The sequence below is a fragment of the Phalacrocorax aristotelis genome, chromosome 2 (assembly GCF_949628215.1).
Source record: "Phalacrocorax aristotelis chromosome 2, bGulAri2.1, whole genome shotgun sequence".
Classification (NCBI taxonomy): domain Eukaryota; kingdom Metazoa; phylum Chordata; class Aves; order Suliformes; family Phalacrocoracidae; genus Phalacrocorax; species Phalacrocorax aristotelis.
In genome coordinates, this window is record NC_134277.1 from 113,535,539 (window position 1) to 113,553,961 (window position 18,423).

The 18,423-nt window shown below is 42.2% G+C and overlaps 1 protein-coding gene across 34 annotated transcripts in view; it reads left to right on the plus strand.

Moving 5' to 3' along the window:
• Positions 1 to 18,423, plus strand: part of EPB41L3 (erythrocyte membrane protein band 4.1 like 3) — a 143,646-nt gene that overhangs the window by 76,967 nt on the left and 48,256 nt on the right. For 31 of the 34 annotated variants that reach the window (XM_075084722.1, XM_075084720.1, XM_075084727.1 and 28 more), the window contains exons 2-3: positions 963 to 1,162; positions 6,392 to 6,589. In XM_075084722.1, the coding sequence (XP_074940823.1) occupies positions 974 to 1,162; positions 6,392 to 6,589 (387 nt within the window). In that variant the 5' untranslated portion in view covers positions 963 to 973. The remainder of the gene's footprint in view (positions 1 to 962; positions 1,163 to 6,391; positions 6,590 to 18,423) is intronic. The other 3 variants (XM_075084733.1, XM_075084751.1, XM_075084735.1) reach the window with 1 other exon arrangement.

Genomic DNA, 18,423 nt, shown 5'->3' on the forward strand with positions numbered 1-18,423 from the left:
GAGCAGGGTCTATTTGCTGAACTGGCAGTCTGCTTTTTCAGATCCTTGTTTTGATACAAAATCGCAGTCTTATTTAAATCACAGCTAGGTTTTGCTTCTATGCAGTTCGAGAATTGGGTGCCAACCACATATTTATAATGAAACTATTTAATTGAAATAAAGATTTTGACTTAATATTGCTAATATTTTCATATTGATTTAGTTCTGAACAAAGTTAAGTTCAAAGAGCCTTTTCACATTCAAGGAAAGTCTTATTCACTTTATTTTAAGTCTAACACTTAGAATGACTTGATGGAAGTATTTATCTTTTGGATGATCCAGCCCTTAGAAAGAAATGACAGAGATGTGGGTGAATTCAAGCGGGAAGGACGGAGCTGTGCTTAAGACAGTTGTGCATTTGCACTGATGTTGGAGGGCCCACTTCAGATGTTTCTAGCATGTATGTTGCCTGGAAGCACGAGAAGTACTTGAGTTCCTTTCCGAAAGGGAGCGTAGGTGTCGAGGAGTTCAAGCCCTGTTGCCTTAAATGTAAAGAACAAAAGATTTAATGTTTTCAAAAGTTTCCACATGGTTTTAGAAACCCAAACTGCAGTGAATTATGTCAGATTTAGGGCCCTCAGACACATTACCCTTCTTTTATGAATTAGGAACGATGTGTAACCCTATGTCTGCATGTAACTTCAACGTAATTCCTATAATGTCTGTATATTATAATATAGAATACGAATTTATGGCAACATGCTCTTTCTCTGAGTATGGATGCATTTAGACCTGGTCTTTTGTATCAGGGAAGCTTTCCCAGGGATCCGCACTGGGCTGGTCATAGCCGCTTTAGTTTTAAAGGCTGGACATAATAAGACTAAAACTTTGCACTTGATGTTTCTCCATTTTCTAAGCCTAGCCTACAAATTCACAGCTATGAGATTGTACTCAGTAGGTCTGCTCACTACCTTTTTTTGCAGAATAACCAACCATGACTACAGAATCAGGATCGGACTCCGAGTCCAAGGATAAAGAGCAGGATCAGCAGGAGAGCCCTGCGCAGCAAGAGGCGGCAGGGACCCAGCCACAGGACCAGCAACAGCTGAGCGAAGAGCATCAAAACGCACTCGAGCAGTTCTCGGCTGTCGCAGACCACAGCACGCCTGTGAAAAAGGAGCAGGTAAGGGAGCCTGTGCACGCATGCTTGCTGCATTCAGCTAGCTACGTGCCCACTTATTGCTCCTGGGAAATATTGAGTCTGATATGTTAGGAGCAGAAATATATATCCAGATTTGCATGGAAGGCTGTTTGGTGTGATGCTGTTAGATCTTGACTGGTTGTTCGTTTGCGTTTAAAAAAAAATAGTAGTTCTCCCATGGAATATTTTGAAATTCATGTTGGGTCTTTCTGCCTCCAGTGCTTAAATACAAGGGCGGTCTTATTAGCTGAGCGGGAAACATCTTCGATCTTGCATTTGCATTAGATGGCAAACAGTGCCAATTTTTAAGAAGCTGAAAATGTTTTCAGAGTTCATTTCTTCTTTGACACCTGCTGAAAACTGATTTCATACTTGCTTGTCTGATGTGTTAGCCATGAAGAATCTGTGGTCCCTTAAGTTTCTCGTAGTTCTGAAATGACTGCATTATAATTATTCAGCTTCTCACGTAATAGGTTTCAGAAGAGCTATTGCATGCTTTTCCATTTAGTTCACTGTTGCACTTACTAGATTTGCAGAAGCTGCTTTCTTTTTCCTGTTAATGATTTCCAGTCAATAGGATTAACAGGCATTGTCCTTCATGGGTAAGTGACACACAATTAACGAGGTACCTGCAAATTTCATCCCTTAGCTCCATACGGTTATGACCCCCACCTGATTGTATTCACTTTTGAAGAGTGGCATAAACCAGTCTAAGTCCTCCCCTCCTCTGCCCTTTAGAAAGAACATATTGTTTGAAGTGAGGTCCTGTTATTTTACCTAGATGGGAGACAGTGCTGGTGAAGCAAGCAGATGTAAGGTGTTGCTTCAAATCCGCATGAGTGCTCCCATAGAAGCTGTTTGGGGCTGGCTGTGGTGATAGGCTTTAAACTTTTGTCCACAGAGTTACAGCCCAAACTTGCTGTTGGTGGGGAAAAAATGGGGGTGTAAGCAATTTCATATACAAAGTCTTTTTGATTTTTCTGGTTTATGGGTGCATTACCTAAACACTTGGGACAACGAATCTTTCTGGGACCAAGTTAAGAGAAGTATCTTTTGTTTGACTTCTATTATCTCAAGAGGTAGACATAGCTGGGCAGGATTTCTGATGCTTATTGCTATTGAAGATCGACCGTTGGAAGAACTGCTTAGCTTTTTTGATTGCTAACCATTTTTACCATTGATAAACCCTGACCAGCCTCACTCCATGCCCCTCAAAGACCTCTCTGATCTTGCTCCCACATCCAACGTTTATGTGTAAGCACAATTTTGGTCTCTCAAAGAAATCAGAAATTGCATGTAGTTAGTTTGGGGAAAAAAGGCAAAGCTGCTTCTCCAAAAGAGAAAGGTGCTGCACAAACTGGTCATTAATTTAAAATATCATACGTCTTCAGTAATCTTTCTGCCCCAAGTTTCTTTTAATCTGGAACAAAACAAAATAAACCTAAAAAACCACCACTACAACAACAACAACAAAAAAAACTCTTAGGCACCAAATCTGTCTGTCTCTGTTTACAGAGGTATGAGTTTGGAGACCTGAGATGCGCTCACGTGCTGCGTGATCCCTTCCTTTCCTGAAGATCACCTGTGGGCAGGTGTCTGCAGAAGCCTTGTTAGAACTACTGAGTGAAGGGATATGCAAGACCTTCACATGGAAATTATTAGTTTGAAACTGAAAGTCCCTGTGGTAAATTGAGAGCCAAATCCAGCTGCAGTGATCTGCCCAGCATATTTTGTAGTGGCTTAAGTGTCTGTATCACAAGAAAGAACCACTTAAACACAGCACTAAGAGACAGAGCTGTTGGCAATGGTGTCATTAACAAAAGAAACCCGAACAAACAAAAAAAAGACAACCAAAAATTTAAGGAGTAATGGGTATCATTCTCTCTTGTAATCACAATGAGGAAGTTGATGGGTTTTTTGTATCGCTCATATGAGAGAATCTTGGGAAAAAAATTTGTTACCGACCCATGACGGTCACTTTTTGTTGTAATTCTATACACATTCATTAAAATGTTGGGGTTTTTTTGAGACAGAAAGGCTTCTTCATGTTGACATCAGCAGTTTCTACAGAAACGAGCCCTTTCCATGAGATACAATAATGCACCCTTACTATCTTCCTGCCTTCTTGTCTCAATGAGCAAGAAGGCATCTCATGGGTTGGGCACTGACATTTCTGAGCAACTATCGTAAATAGATGGGATTCGTGCATTGCACAAGCTTGGTAATGTCACCTCATACCCCAGTGAGAAGCTGTGAACCGTCAAAGATCATTACTGCTGAATCCTGTGACTTCAAAGGCTTGCTTTGAGAGGGGGGTCCAGCTTCAGAAGGGGTTGAACATATTGTGTCATAGCGAGGTACAGTAATATAGATAGAGAGGAGACAGCTTATGTTCAAAACCACAAACCCTGAAGCAACTTGTGCTGCAGTAGAATTGAGTCCACAACACTGAAAATACTGCAGAAATACAGCACAGAGGTATCTTGAGGAAGAATTTAGGAGAAAGTGCGACTATGCTTGCAGAGTTCAAAATAATTCATGAGTACATGGGTTTTTCACTGGCAGCTTTTTTTTTTTTCCTGAGATACCAGGTTGTCAGGTTTCTTTAGGAAGAAGAGGCTTAATACAGTCTGAAAGTACCTCAGTGCCTGAACTTGTCAGCATAGTCTGGGGGATCTTCTCTAATAGTTCTTGGCATGTTTTGTTCTCCATATAAATGAGTGAAAATCCTGTGTGTGATTTTTAACCTAGACACATTCCCCTGATCTTAATGTAGACGGGAACCTTAATGAACAAAAAATCCTCAACGCTATTTTTAAAAAAAATATTTGTAAATAAGCAAATGTCTGTTGTAGTCTTGAGATGCCGAGTGTCTTCAGGAAGGAAAAGAATCACCAATCCATTAGGATTCACAGAAATTGTTTGCAGGCTGAAGATGGTTCTAAAATTTAAATGGCTGCTGGGTGCCCCTGTTGTTTTGGGCTTTTCTCTCCAGCAGCTTTCCCATTTTCTTGAAAGATATTAATTCCATGCATCTGTGGTTTTTTTGTTGGTTGTTTCTTCTTGGGGCAGGGTGTTAACTCTCACATGACAAATCTAATGAGCCACTGGGTATGACGGTATATTTTTTTCCAGACCTGGAATGTCCTGCACCCACACGTGCATGTGCGCCTTCCCTGGCAGATTTCCGTAACAAATGTACGGAAATTATCAGAGACCCCCTCTGCCCATCAGCAGCAGCGCAGCTCTTCGCAGAGGCCCTAGCAGGAGACATTTTCAGTATTGTTCTTCTCTCCGGGCAGTAGGTTGGACCACTTGCCAGCTGGCCACGGTTGTGATAGAGGGGTAGCTGCCCTCAAGCCTTGCTCTGAGCCTGGGGGGACTCTCCCAATTCGTCACAGCCACTGTAAATGTCAAATGCTTAGCGAACAGCTAATCTGCTGACGTACGCTGTGCCTTCATCTCCCGCCAGCCATCAAGGTATGCAAAGACCTTGATGTCCAGACACAGAGCTGGTGTCCAAGTGCTGAAAGGGGAAGGTCCTTCAGTGTTGGAGCTAGGTGTGGGAAGAGCTGGCGGGTGCTGGGCTGCTCCTGCAGAAGAACGTCCACAGCTCAGGGGATGAGGCGGATTTTGAAAGCTGCTTTTGTGTTGCTTTTTTATCTTTCTAGTCCCACTTTCTTCTAGTCTCCCCAGCCAGGGAAGGCCAGGAGACCTTTGCTGTGTCCTCTCTCACAGGGAAAGGAGGAACGTGGGTCTTGCCTTACCTCTTTGCAGTTGCCTCTCTGCAGTTTGCTGGGGCTTTGGTGGGAGCTGGCACTGTTGGTAGCAGAGCTGATTCCAAATTCCTTTTTCCCCCATTCATCCAAAGGCAGAGAGGAAGCTTATGGCTTGTTTGTATGAAATCTGCTGGGGAAGGTTCCCTGGGATTTAGCAGTACACTGTTGTTGCTGGTTATATGATGCAAGGTTGTTCTGGTCTCAAAGCAGATTAAAGCTTTTGGATGGATTTGCTCCTTTCTCATGAAGGTTTATTATATACAATGAATGGAAACAGACTTAGAGGATTAATTTACAATATATTTCTAGCGATGCTTGTTGCTTATTACACTGAAACCATTCAGAGCCAAACCAGTTGGTTTTTTTTTTTCCCCTGTAGTGGGATAACAAAGTTGTGGGTTGGGGTTTTTTTGTTTTTTTTTTTGTTGTTGTTTAAGCTTTAGCTTAGGTATTACTGCACTCCTGTTGGGGTTTTGTTTGGAGACTATCAGAGGCATAACTGATGAGAAAGGTAATGACTGTGGCATAGTGCTGTTGCTAGGAAGGATGAAACGCTGTAGAGCTGTTCTGGCTTTCATCTAGTGCTGTGGAGAGGACCAAGGGCTGTGCTGTGTCGTGGTAACTCTTCAAATGGTCTGACCCTCTTATAAACCCTAGCAAAAATAACCACAGTTGTTTCTTCTCTCCCCTTTCACCTGCAGTATATTTGTCTTTCAAATAGCACCTACTTCTCACCAGCTTGAGGGACTTATCAGGCATCTGTGGAGAGCAAAATTCAGCCTCTCATCCTGTAGTTATCATCCATTAGCCAGCCAGCTGCACATAAAAGTCATTTGGCCCCTCACTTCCATCCTGTTTGTTTAACCCTTTGCTCAGGTGCTTAGGGAGCCTTTTGCTCTCCCAGGCATTTCAGCATTGCCCTGCAAACTTAGTGTCATGGGTGGGTCCGTCCCCTCATTCAGGGGTCTCTCTTCTCGCTGACAGTGAAATTAGTGCAAACCTGAGGGTATTTTCCTATTCTGTGTGACACCATGGAGGCATCATACCATTTAATACATACAGGACTTAAAAATAATATCAAGAAACTCTGTTCATCACAGCATTTACCAATTATTCAGCATTTCCAACAGACCACAAAAACAGGTCGAAGAAGTCCAAGGCGGGGTTTTATACCTATGGAAAAAGTAGAAGCCTAAAGTATTTTCATGCATACCCCTCCTTGATGTGGGTATTCTGTACGTTTTAGCGTGAGAAGGGAGGGCTGGGAAGAATATGAGGAACATGGAAAATGCAGGACTCTGTCCTGCATCAGGGGCTTTCTTGTCCAAGCCCTACACTAGGCTCACTTAAATGCTTGGGTGCAGGGAGTATGGTGTACTGCATCATGTGATTGGTTTATCTCATTTCAAAACGTATCTTTTTCTCTTTATAGACCACAGACAAAGAACAGGAGTTTGCTGCTGCAAGTGCAAAACAGCTGGAATACCAGCAGCTAGAGGACGACAAACTTTCTCAAAAATCATCGTCTAGCAAACTTTCCAAGTCTCCTCTAAAGATCGTCAAGAAACCGAAAAACATGCAGTGCAAAGTGACACTCCTGGATGGATCAGAATATGCATGTGACGTAGAGGTAAATTACATTTAGTTGTCTTTTCTTCATTCTGCCTGGAGGAAAATACTGGAAATTAGATTCCTAATTTAAGCAAAAGTATGGATGGCCTGATATTTCACCAATGCCAAGCGCAGAGATGCTTCCATTGTTTTCTCTGCAGGTTGAAGACGTTGCACAGATTTGAGCTGGGTGAGGGATCATGAGCAGTTCCTGGAACAGGCAGAGACTTTGGATTAATTTTATGTCAGCACATGCCACACCAGAATGCAGAAAATGAATTATGGGCAGCAAAGCCCATAAACAAAGAAGGATTTGATCCCAGAGGGCTTCTCTTTTGCTTGGTACTCTGCTGAGCCGAGACTCATGTTGAGTCACTGTCCAAACAGTAATTCTGACCATCGTGAGATTAGCAGGGGTATAAGACACCCCCAGGGGAGGGAGGGGAAATGTCAGGGATAAGTAGCAGTGAGAGTGGTGAGTTTTATGTCCTTTTCCATGATGTCTGTGAATCATAACTGTTTCTGAACGTTACTGGCAGAAAGTTGCTGGTGGTTTTCTCTAAGGATACTTGCCTTCCCTGCTGGGACTTTGCCAGGAGCCTACTTTTGGGAGGGATGGGCTTTGCTGCACTGGCACTTAGGAACCAGTCTGTGCCTGTGAGCAGACACATGCTAAGAGGAGATGCCTCAGCTTCAACTCCAAAAGGCCATGGAGAAGCAAAGCGTGAGCAAATTCAGCGTCTCATAGTGGGCATGAGCAAATTCTCAGAGTGGACCCATTTCTCCATTCAGCCTTTCTAGCTTTGTCACCGAGGTAGTCTTTGGACAGTGGACCAGCCTGTCCTGAGCCTGCTTTAGGTCAGGAGGTCACAAGCAGCAGCCAGGAGGGGAAGGATGTGCGTTGGGAGGGCTTGGCAAAGCCAGCCCTCTGTTGGGCAACCGCAGGGTGCAGCAGAGAAGAAAAGCCACCTGGGGAGGACAAAAGAGTATAAAGGTAGAGATGGAATAGTCTGCAGGCTTGAAAGGGGAACCTGCAAGAACATGAAGAAGGAGAGAGGGCGGAGGAAAGCAGTATCTGACTGGGAGCCAAATCCTGATGTCTTTACAATCAAATTGCACTTAGCCCTTGCATCCTCCAGCGCTCTTGTTTAAGCACTTTGGAGAGTCGCAGGTGAGGAAGAACTTTATGATTTTTATTTAACTGTGGCTTTACAGTTTGGGCCAAATGTTTCTATTCTAACACAGAAGCTGTGATTTTATTACTTTTACAGCATCTTAGCAGTCATGCTGTCAAGCGTCTTTTTGTTTCACCGGCCAAGTCCTGTGTTGCTTCCTCCAGACTAGCAATAGCTGTCTGGCCACATACTTTGTGACTATTAAATTGTCATTTCTTGACCTGCAATCCCAGTTTTGTCTGTCAGGAATAGCGTGCAAACCATTAAGCTGGAAGAATGACTAATACTGGCTTTGATGGAAGGAATCAAACTCATTTCAGCTTTTGCCACTTGGTTATAAAATGTGAGTCACTTTTTGGAATACAATCAAGCAAATTTTACCAAATAGGATTTCTGTGGAAATCTTGTCTAGCAGGCTGACTTTATGAGAATATAAGATGGAGCAGAAAGGGAGATTTTTTATGTTAGACTTCCACTTATGCAAAAAAAAAAAGTGCTGTGAAGAATACTGCCTTTTAGGAAGTTTCACTTTTTCACTAAACTTGGACTCTCTTGGAGTTGAAGTGTCAAAGCGCTAGCATATAGAAGCCATCATGTTTTGTTGTGTGTCAGATTTCTCTGCAAGTTCTGAATAGCTTTTGAGTAATGCCCAATAAAAATTTTGTTTGCATTTTTTCTACTTACACTGATGAAATATTTTGAAGCTGTATTGACTGTCCTCAATAATCACTTTATCTGCTTCTAAGATGGTTAGACTTCTTAGGCAAATGTAATACTGATGAGAATAGAGCTCCTAAAAGGATGAATTCTCAAATTACAAAGCTATTATGATGAGCAGACCATTGGGTGCATTGAAACAGAAGTTAATTAGGAGGCACAAATATTTCAGGGAGCAGTTTAGAAGAGACAGATATTTCAGGGAACAAGTGCAACTGGAGTGGCACATGCATTTGCACACCTTAAATGGACAATCCAGACTTTGCAACCTTCCTGGGTGGTATTGTCAGCATACTGTGTGTATTGAGGGTGGAACTGCAGGTACCTCTCTGGCACAGATCACTCTGTGGGGAACACTTCGTAGGTCCCCAGGAAAGTCTGCTTTCCATGTGCATAAAGTTCAGCTACAGCAAAAGGGTGCTGTGTCCAGCCAAGAGAAATGATGTGACTTTCACTGTGCTTTTTCTGCTGGGGAGAAAAAAAATGCATGCAAAGGGAGTTAGTTAGGCAGGGAGACTGAGGGTCTGTCTCAGGAGACATCTCAGGAAACCGTGTAGGAGGCTGAAGGTGAAGTCCTCCTACAGCAATTTTGGGTAATGACACAGTCCTGTGGCTGTTTCACAGATGCTGAGTGCTGCAGCATGATAAAAAACATGTCACATTTCAGAAGAATGCTATCATATTTTAAGGATCACCTACAAGTGAACTTACTGTATCCCTTTAAACTGGGGGAAAACCTATGGAGGTCAGTAAAATCCCCATGATTAATTCCACAAAAGAAAGGGGAGAGAGGCGGACAACACATGGCAAGCAAATATTTAATATTTCCATTCCTTGTGTTTAACGCACTTAACTGCATCTTTTGTTGTGGACGGTGGCCCAGGGTAGGGGTGTGCAATCAGTGGATATGAGTCAGAAATGTCATCGATGTTGTCAGCTTCTGTCTTCCAGCTCTGTCTGTGTGTCATCCTTCTACCCACTGAAGGCCACAAAGCAGTGTGATCTAGAAGGAGCAGAAGCTTAGAAACCTAATTCTGAGCTGGAATAATAGCTCTGTCAGTGAATCTTGATTTGGACATGGGCCAGATATTTATCCCTCTAGATCTGTATTCCCTAGCCTGGGAGTTGGGGATCATTGTAGAATCCAACAGTTACTCTCTAGAGTGCTTTTCAAATGACAAATGCTTTTATATATGTTAAATATTAATGTAATTTAAAGGAGCTTATTGCTCTCAAGTAGAGCGCAAACTACTGCTTATCAATTTTGTGTTCATCCAGTTAATGATCTGACAGCCAAAATTGCACATACTCAAGGACTGAGAAGCTTCTGAAGCAGGTTTGGTGAATGTGTTATCCCTTTGGTGTCGTTTGTTTCAGAAGCCCCTTTCTTTTTCCATAGTTAATGCTGAGCATCTTCACTGCTTTCTGCCGTATCTTTCAGTCTCTCTCACATCCAGTAGTTTGCATTTGTGACACCTGGAGTTTCATATTGTATGAGACATATCTACAGGGGAAAATGTAGTGGAGATAACTTCAAAGCTAAGGTTAACAATGGTTCATCTACTGTGGTATCTATTCCGTGAAAGGATCTTAAGCAAATGCCAGGTAAAAGCTTTCTCCTGAGGCACCACAGTGTTACTGCCTGTGTGTTTTATCTATCCTGACCCAGAAAGTCTTCCACACAGTAAGACATTACAAGCCAAAACCAGGTTAAGTACGTAACCCAACCTGTTCACTCATCCTCTTCCAAAACCATAAACCAGAAGCGTTACCATCTGTACCCCCACTGCTGCTCTTGTCTGGGAGCCTACAGATTGTAGCAGCAGGCTTTATTTGAGAGGGGTGTTTCCTGTCAGAGGTGGGGTGGCCACCTAATGGTGCTTCCTTCGCCTGCCCAGGGACAGCTGTTGGCTTCTAGAGCAGAAGTATTTGCTGTGCACTAACATTGCCCCTGATACTCCATCAAAGGAAAATAGCCTCAGGGTGGCTATGTGGCTCTCCTATATCATGAAGAAGCTGGAGGTTTCTAATGGATGCTCAGTCACAGCAGTCGACACAGTCTGCTCAGATAGGTGCTGAGTGGTGATTTCCAACTATGTGTCCACCCCTACTGGAAGTGTTTCCCCTTCCGCTCTTCACTGCAGTCTCCCAGACAGCATCAGGACCAGAAATGCTTTTTGTCAAAGCGGCCAAGTCCACAGCTGGGGCCAAAACTGCACTGCAAAGAGGGTGCTGAAGACTTCTCTGTTAAGCAAACTCAACCTGTACTTTGCATTTTTTGGTTTGAAGAACCAAAGATAAAGCAAGGTCCAAGACTGCAAATTTATTTCAGATAACCTTAAAAAGGACAGTGAATGCATTAGTTCAGGTTTTTCCTAAGATTAAAAAAAAAAACAAGCAGAAATAACTTATTTCTGGGTTCCTCCCACTGTAAGTAGGGGTTTTCAAGTGCTGTAGTACAATTACACTAGTTCTAGGTTTTATTTCCCTCCTCTTCCTTCTCTGCCCTATCTCAATTTTCTGTTATCTAGACTATTGCATTTTAATTAAAAGATGAAAGTGGAACCAGCTGTCATCCTCTCCTTTATATGTAGCCTAATTTGAAACGTCTTCCTAAAACAGGAATTTGCCTTCATCATTTCTGCTCTAAACATATACCTGTTATTAACCACAAAGTGAGATCAGAAAGCTATAACATAATCTGTCTAAATAAATGGTAAAATAATTAGATTTCATTTTCAAAGGCTCAGCTGTCTTGAGCCCATTGGTAATTTATACTCTTTCTTCGTTCTTCTGCTGCTCAGACTTTCTTATCGTGCAAGACAGCAGTAAATGAAAACAAATGTTTCCATGGCACCTCTGCCAGCCCTACATCAAACAGAGTGAGTTGCTGTAGGATTCGGATAGGCTGCAGAGCACATGGTACCAGTAATGCTTTCTGAGACATTGGCTTTCCTCCTCATCTTGGTGGGTGGGGGTCAGCTGAGGCAGGAGGCGATTCATAAAAATGCACTGTGTGTGGAGGGGTGTTTTCATCCAGTTTTCTCAGTCATGCTGCCACTGGGACCTGTGCAGTAGTTGGGGATCCCGTGCTGTCGGCAGTGACGGCCCCTGCTAACGCCTTTGTGATAAACCTCTGGTGACTCCCTGGTGGAGAACTCATTTTCATAATAGTGGGTCTCCCCACATCCTGAAGTGACTTCGGAGTAGTGTACTTGAGCCGAAATGGTGAGATGTTTTACTTCCACACATTCAAAACCAGGGTTTGTAACATGGAGAGATGCAGACTGAAGTGAACAGGTCCCTTTTCCGCCCTGCATAAGTATGTGCTGAAACCCCTTTTTGGAGACAAAACGGGCATGAGATAAATGGATTCTGAAATAGTATGGAGTATCGTGTTTCACGTGAATTTTTTTTCCTGTAGAAAAGTGAGAGTACATGGATGCTTCCTTAAAAAATAAGTCATTAAAGATGGTCATAGGACAGGCTTGAAGAATAGAGAACAAGCTGGCTTACTTCTGCTCTGCCACTGCTGCCAGAAATGAGAGAGAACAGTGGCTGACTTCAGTGCTGCGTGCGTTTCTTTTCCTGGTTTTCCAAGTCTGACTTGCTACCTCTGGAGGGAAAAACCCTTCTGTGTTTCTGCATGGCAGTGAGGGAATGCACAGCCCCTTTGTCCCCCTCCCCGCGCAGCATCCGAGCTAACCCTTCCCCAGCACCCATCACAGCAGCAGACCTGCACTGCACTTTTGCACAGAGTGTTTAATAACATTGAATTTCTCATTCATTTTGAGGTAGGCTTTAAGGTCAGGAAGGAAACTGCTGTAATAAGATGCACTCTGCTTTCTGAAGGATACAGTTTCAGTTACCCCCTGCACATTTTAATTGTTTAATGAATTCCACACAGTCTCTTGCAAATGGCTTTACATGTGAAACTGATTACTGAATGCAAGAGGGAATTTTTTTTAATAAGTCTTTTCCTTTTGACCTACTCGTTGCTTACATTTCAGTTAATTTAATATGAAGAGCTTTGTTTTAGGTTTTTGTTCCTTCCCCGGGATGTGTTTCAGTAAATGTGGCTGGGTTGAGATGCATCATCGTCATTACACAGAATGTTTTCTGTTCCCAGACCCGCTAATTAGGGCTGACTTAGATTAGCGAGGGAATTCAGTTAGATCTATGTTACCTGACACATGTCAGTAGGAGTCTGAGTATTGCCTGAATACGTTCCAGCTGAACAGAGTTAATATACAACTCTGCTGGCTTGCTTTTTTCAAATACTGTAGGCAGCTTTTTATGAGTTAAAATATTTGTCAATTCAAGAAGCATAATTGTTTGGAAATCAATACCAATGTCCAGCTCGTCATCAACTGTGAGGCTCAGTGGAAAAGGGTTTTTTGCTTCAGTTTGGTAATTGAAACAAAAATAAAAATGTTTGGCCTCCCTTTTAATGATTGGTAATGATTATGATTATCATTTCACTGAAGCTAAAGAAATGTAAATAAAAAAAAGTCACTTCAGGTTGAGCCGAGCGTTTAGGAAATGCCACAAGGCAGAGGGAGGATGCTGGTGTGGCACTTGTGGGGCTGGAGTGTTTTGTCCTTGCCAGGAGAGGCTCACCTCCCCCACAGCTCCTCACGGCTGGTAACATGTGGGCTGCGTGGTATTCAGGGGCAAGGTCTCTTATAACCTTGGTAGGAAAACACACCTAAGTGATTAGGCAGCTGGGATCTCTTGTATTTCCTCCAGTTAATATGCAGGTATTTTACAGAGACTGAAGGAGGATCAAGAATTAAACCCAAGTCGCTCCTTCAGACATCGCACCATGTAAACAGCACGTTGGGCTTTAAGTTCCCGCCTTTTGGCACAGCAAAGGACATGGTTGCAGTCATTTATTAATGCCAAAAGTTTAAAATAACAACAACAACAACAAATTTGTACGTGTCCTCCGCATATGTCTTTTCTGCATCTAGTCCTCTTATCTCTTGCCTTTCGCTAACAGTTTCTGAAAATTATTTGGGCAGTGAAATGGCGGGTTTAGCAGACAAAAATGTTCATTTTGATACTTTGGGAGCACGAGCTGTTTTTCATAATGGCGAAAACTATTGAGAGAGGTCAACCTACACTGACGAATATTTTCAGCTACCTTGAAACTGCATTTTCTAGGGAATAAGTGATTAGCTGAAAACTTCCTAGTGAAATGTTGCCTCTGGTTCTCTCCCCTTGGTGTACCAGTTGGACACGAGCCAGCCAACAGGAGATTGTTCTCCATCTGTAGAAGTATTTCAAAATTTTTTGGTTGTGTGCACTCAAACCCGGGCACTGCAAGGCTCATTGCTGGTTAACCTGTGTGCAAGAGCCCAGGAGGGGATGATCTTTTACTTGCCTTTTATGCCAGACAGAGTTGGCTCCAGGGGTCCTGTCCTTGTCACCGTCCTCGCTGATGGCCTCACCAGGGTGCGACTGCATCAATTCCTCCATGTTTGTCTTCTCCAGGCGCATTGCCCTGGGTGGTCCTCACCCCAGAGAGCCTGCTGCATCTTAACTCGGGTGCCTGGAGCAACCAGCACCCAACTTCTGCACATGTTTTTAAGTGCTACTGGATTATAAATCACAAACAGTGGATGAAGGGCTTTCCCTTTTCCCTTCCCCAAAAATATGCTCAGATTTTAAGGCCTCCTGCTGTTTCTGGATGATGTGGCCATTACCCCATCTCCCCCATGCCCATCCTCTCAGGGAAGTTGCTGATTTTCTTGTCACTGCCCAGTCAGGCTTCTGCTAAGCCTCCCTGCATTTTGTCACGTTTCCTGACCTGTTTCTGTGTTACTCAAGTGCCTGTTACCTGCTTCAGCTCCCCACCAAGCCATTTGAATTCACCTCTCTTGCTTAGTTGCTCCCATTTTATAGGTGCCATCCCCAGATTAACATTTAGAGTTGCTGTTTTCAGACCGAAACTAAGTAAATGTTCACATTAATATCATACCCTAAAAATATTAGCTGCCATATAAAATTTTAACACCTCATATGGGTGATTTCTTTTTTTCTTTATCCAGCTGAACCCTATGCAGTATTTTCTGGGCTACTTTTATGTCTTTCTATCCCTCTCTGTTGATACAGTGAACAAAATATCAGAGATGGGACTGGGTGGTGAGGAGATGCCTGTTTGCAAAGCAAAGCTTTGATAGGCAGCGAGGTCTGTCTCTCATGGTTTATCTTGCTCTGGCAGAAATGGGTTTGATCTGAGGTGGATAAAATTTGGATGTAGCTTGAGAATAGGCTAAGTTACTTTTCTTGACAACCCCAGCATTGATGGTGTGATACTGTCTAAGGTACTCCAAATCTAAAAGCCTGATCATTGTGCTGCTTCTCCTGTCTCAAGAGCATCTTTCTGTGCTATGGTTTCTGTTTGATGTGGTTTTTGAGTTTGGTTTTTTTTTTCCACTCGCTCCAGCCTGGCAATGTAGGTCAGGGAGAGCTCTGTGGCTTTTAAATTCATATGGCAAGATTACTGTGTAAATCGGACTATGTTGTCAGTAGAGCTTTTTCCAGCTGAAAATAAACAAAATGTTTATGGTTGATTTTTGCTGATATATGCCAGTAACTATTTATGGTACAGGTAGTAGTTGGTTCCCCTTGCTATGTCAGTGCTAGGCATGTGCATAGTTCGCAGTTACACAGGAGAGATGAGTGTTTGCTAAGCTCATCCAAGTATAGGTAGAGCAAAGAAAATATTTGTTTTATAACCCCCCCTCCGGAAAGCTTCAACTGCTGTATTGAATCCCAAGAGACCCACTTGAGTTACCGCAGAGTGGCTTGCAGGAGGCAGTAGGGCAGTCAGGAGGCATTAAGCCAGTGGATCAGCTGCATGTGTAGTTAAAATTCAAGCCCAAACAATCTGTGTTCTTAAGAAGGCTGAGCAAGGGGGGGTACTTTCTCTGTTGAAAAGCCTCCAAAATCGCAGAGTATGATTTATTATTTTATGTCAGGATTTAGCAAATGTGTGAGGCTAACCAGTGTGCTGAGAATTGAACTGCTGTTTAAATAGTATCCACTGTTTTTTTCCTTTATTGCAGAGTAGTGCTTATAAGCTGTTACCAGATCTCAATTTTTACTGTATAAAATCTGTTGATGCACTTGGGATGCCCAAGCATTTGATAGTCATCGTGTTTGACAGGTATTTCTGTAGACATTGTGCACATGCAGCTGCGGCTGTTACGCTTCCACATGTGAAAATATGGTCCACAGTATTTATTTTTTCTCAGGTGTCCCCTTTTGCTGCTTCGCATTGCCATGAACAAAGTGCCCACTTTATTCCTAAGCATGCAAACTGTAGCACACATGTCGGTACGCTTAGAGCTCGTACGATGCCAGTGCTGGTGGGATCTCTGCTGCTGATGTAGAAGGCAAAAACCCTAATTTGGTTTGATGCCAGAATCGGGACTAGGTCACCAATCTTCTTACTGGGAGTTAGCAGTCCCATGGGGTTTTTTAGATTAGTGCTGGCTTTTTAGGATTGCACGCTCAAATGGCAGTAAAGAAGGTTGCCCCTGATAAAAACTGTCATGTTACACAATGTCATTGACACTTGGTGCAAGTATGTAACTATAGCATAGACTATAGTATTACATATTTATCTAAAAGCTTGTATTAAATACTTAGGACATAAGTATCAGAAAGGTTTATTTTCAGGAATGGTGATACACTTCAATGTGCCATATTAAAATAAATATGAATAAGCTCATAAATTATAATACTGTCATGACGGGGGGAAAAGAAATTGATAAGTAGTCACTGTATGTCCAAGTACCTTCTAGTCTACTGTAAGTTTTCTTATGTGATGTTCATTTATACGTGCAGAGAATGTGGGGTAGAGTTCTAAATTAACAAGCAGAGATAGGCAAAATAATACTGCAGTTCTTATTTCAGAGTATTAGAGCATGTTGGTCACCTACTGGGACGTATATGCAGCTTCACACATACAAATGTCAGTAAAGAAATAGCACATTTGGAGAGCTTGTATTGGCACGCAGCTTTTAGGAAAAGCATTTCTTTATATGAAGTATACTCATATCGGGGGGGGAGAGTCTTTTTAACACAGCTTTTATTCAGCTGTATCTTTCTGAAATTGCCTAGCTCTTAGTTCTTCCCGCATCTGGCTAAATTGTTTATTCAGTAGATTGTATCTGGAACTGTGACCCTGGACTTTTCCAAATGCAGTTTGCTAGTGAAGTTTCATTATTAGCTATAATTAAGTATGTAAAAGATTAAACGGTATTTGCTTCTTACAACCAAAAAATGAATGTGTTTTGCTTTAAACCTTTTATTTCATTGCCTTTATTTCCTTTGCCACCTGAAAGGCTGGCAGAGAAAGGTCTTGTTCAATATCTCCTACACATGCTGGTGAACTGCTTACAAACTGGTTGAGAGGATTGTGTCCATCCAAGGGATACATGTGCCATCATAAATGTTCATTTATAATGCTCTGTATATGCCAAACCCAAGATTTTTCCCTAAGAAACATAAAATAGTTGGAGTAAAAAGGCTGGATTAGTTAATTTCTTTTATCCTTAAGCTTTTCTTTCTTTGTCTGTGTGAGAGAGGGGAGTAGGGTATTTGTCTTTGCTTTGTCACTTTGTATTTCTTATCGCTGTCTTTGGTGTATAAGATTGTACCGGTAACTTCAGCAAAGTTTTTGTTCAGTAGCAGAAGTGACATTTTTTAGAACATCACTCCCAATGCACTGAACTTTCAGATAAACTAAATGTTGATTTTTCTGGAACTGTCAGTGCCATTTTCACCAAGCACAGCAGGGGATGTAGGGGCCTAAATTCCAGTGGTTAAGTCATGTTATGCTTTTAAAAGCTCTCATCCTGCAAGTTATACATGTCATCTCTAAGATGAACTTCAGTAAACCAGAGGAACCCATGCTGATTTTCTCCCAATTGAAGTTCCAGGAAAGATTCTTCTTCCTGGATGCTCCCCACTTAGCTTTCTGCGGGGGACTTGAGTTGAGAAATAATAGATTTGAAGAAATTTGGGGGTTCTTTTCCCCTCTGTCACCTTCCTCCTTCATCGTCTTTTCCCTGTGGAGAGAAACTGTGGAAAAGTGTAAACCACACAAAAGCAAATCCTCTGAAAATGCAAAATACCAATGTGTACAAGTGAAATAAAGTTAAACTTCTTTGGAATTACTTCTTCCATTTATCTTCCTTAGGAAAAATAAATCTTCTGCTATTTTTTTCATCTTCTAATGAAGATTTCTTCAAAAAAACACGTTCTCCATATTTGGAAATTTTCTGGCCTGAAGTGCAATGATTAGCTTCTAGAATTGTTCAGTTCAGCCCTTTGTATCTTGACCAGCTCAATCTCTTTCAGAAAAAAATATAGGAAATGTCATAGTATGCAGATTTTTATTTCATTTGCAGATAAAAATGCACTCCTTACCAAAATGACTGCATGACCTCTGATTGACTCTCTGTAGATGGAGAAGTGCTCTGATGTGGTCACCAGCTTCTCTGCATTTGGAACCACACCGAATGTTCACTTACTCAGAAATTTGTATATGTTTGTGTATGGACATATTATGTGCATTAAATTATGCACACATTTGCATACGCATATTAAATTATGACATATTTGTGATAGTGAAATCCACCACCACCACCTGGAAGTGGGGTTCTCAGTAGAGAAGTGATCTTGGAAGCCTGCATACACTTGAACTTGCAAGTAATGACTGTTTGCACACGTAACGTTTTTTTCTGGGATTGGGCATATTTTTGTGTAAGCTGGGTAACTCATGAGGAAAGAATGAGACAGTGTGTTGTCAGGGGGCGGGAATTTCAGTGACTTGGAGACTCAGCTGGGGAGATTTGTGGGAAGAGAGTGCTCACTGTGGTGAGCATAAAGTATTCCTGATGACCAGCTAATCATTTACACTTGTTTGTGTTGCAAGAATAATTGC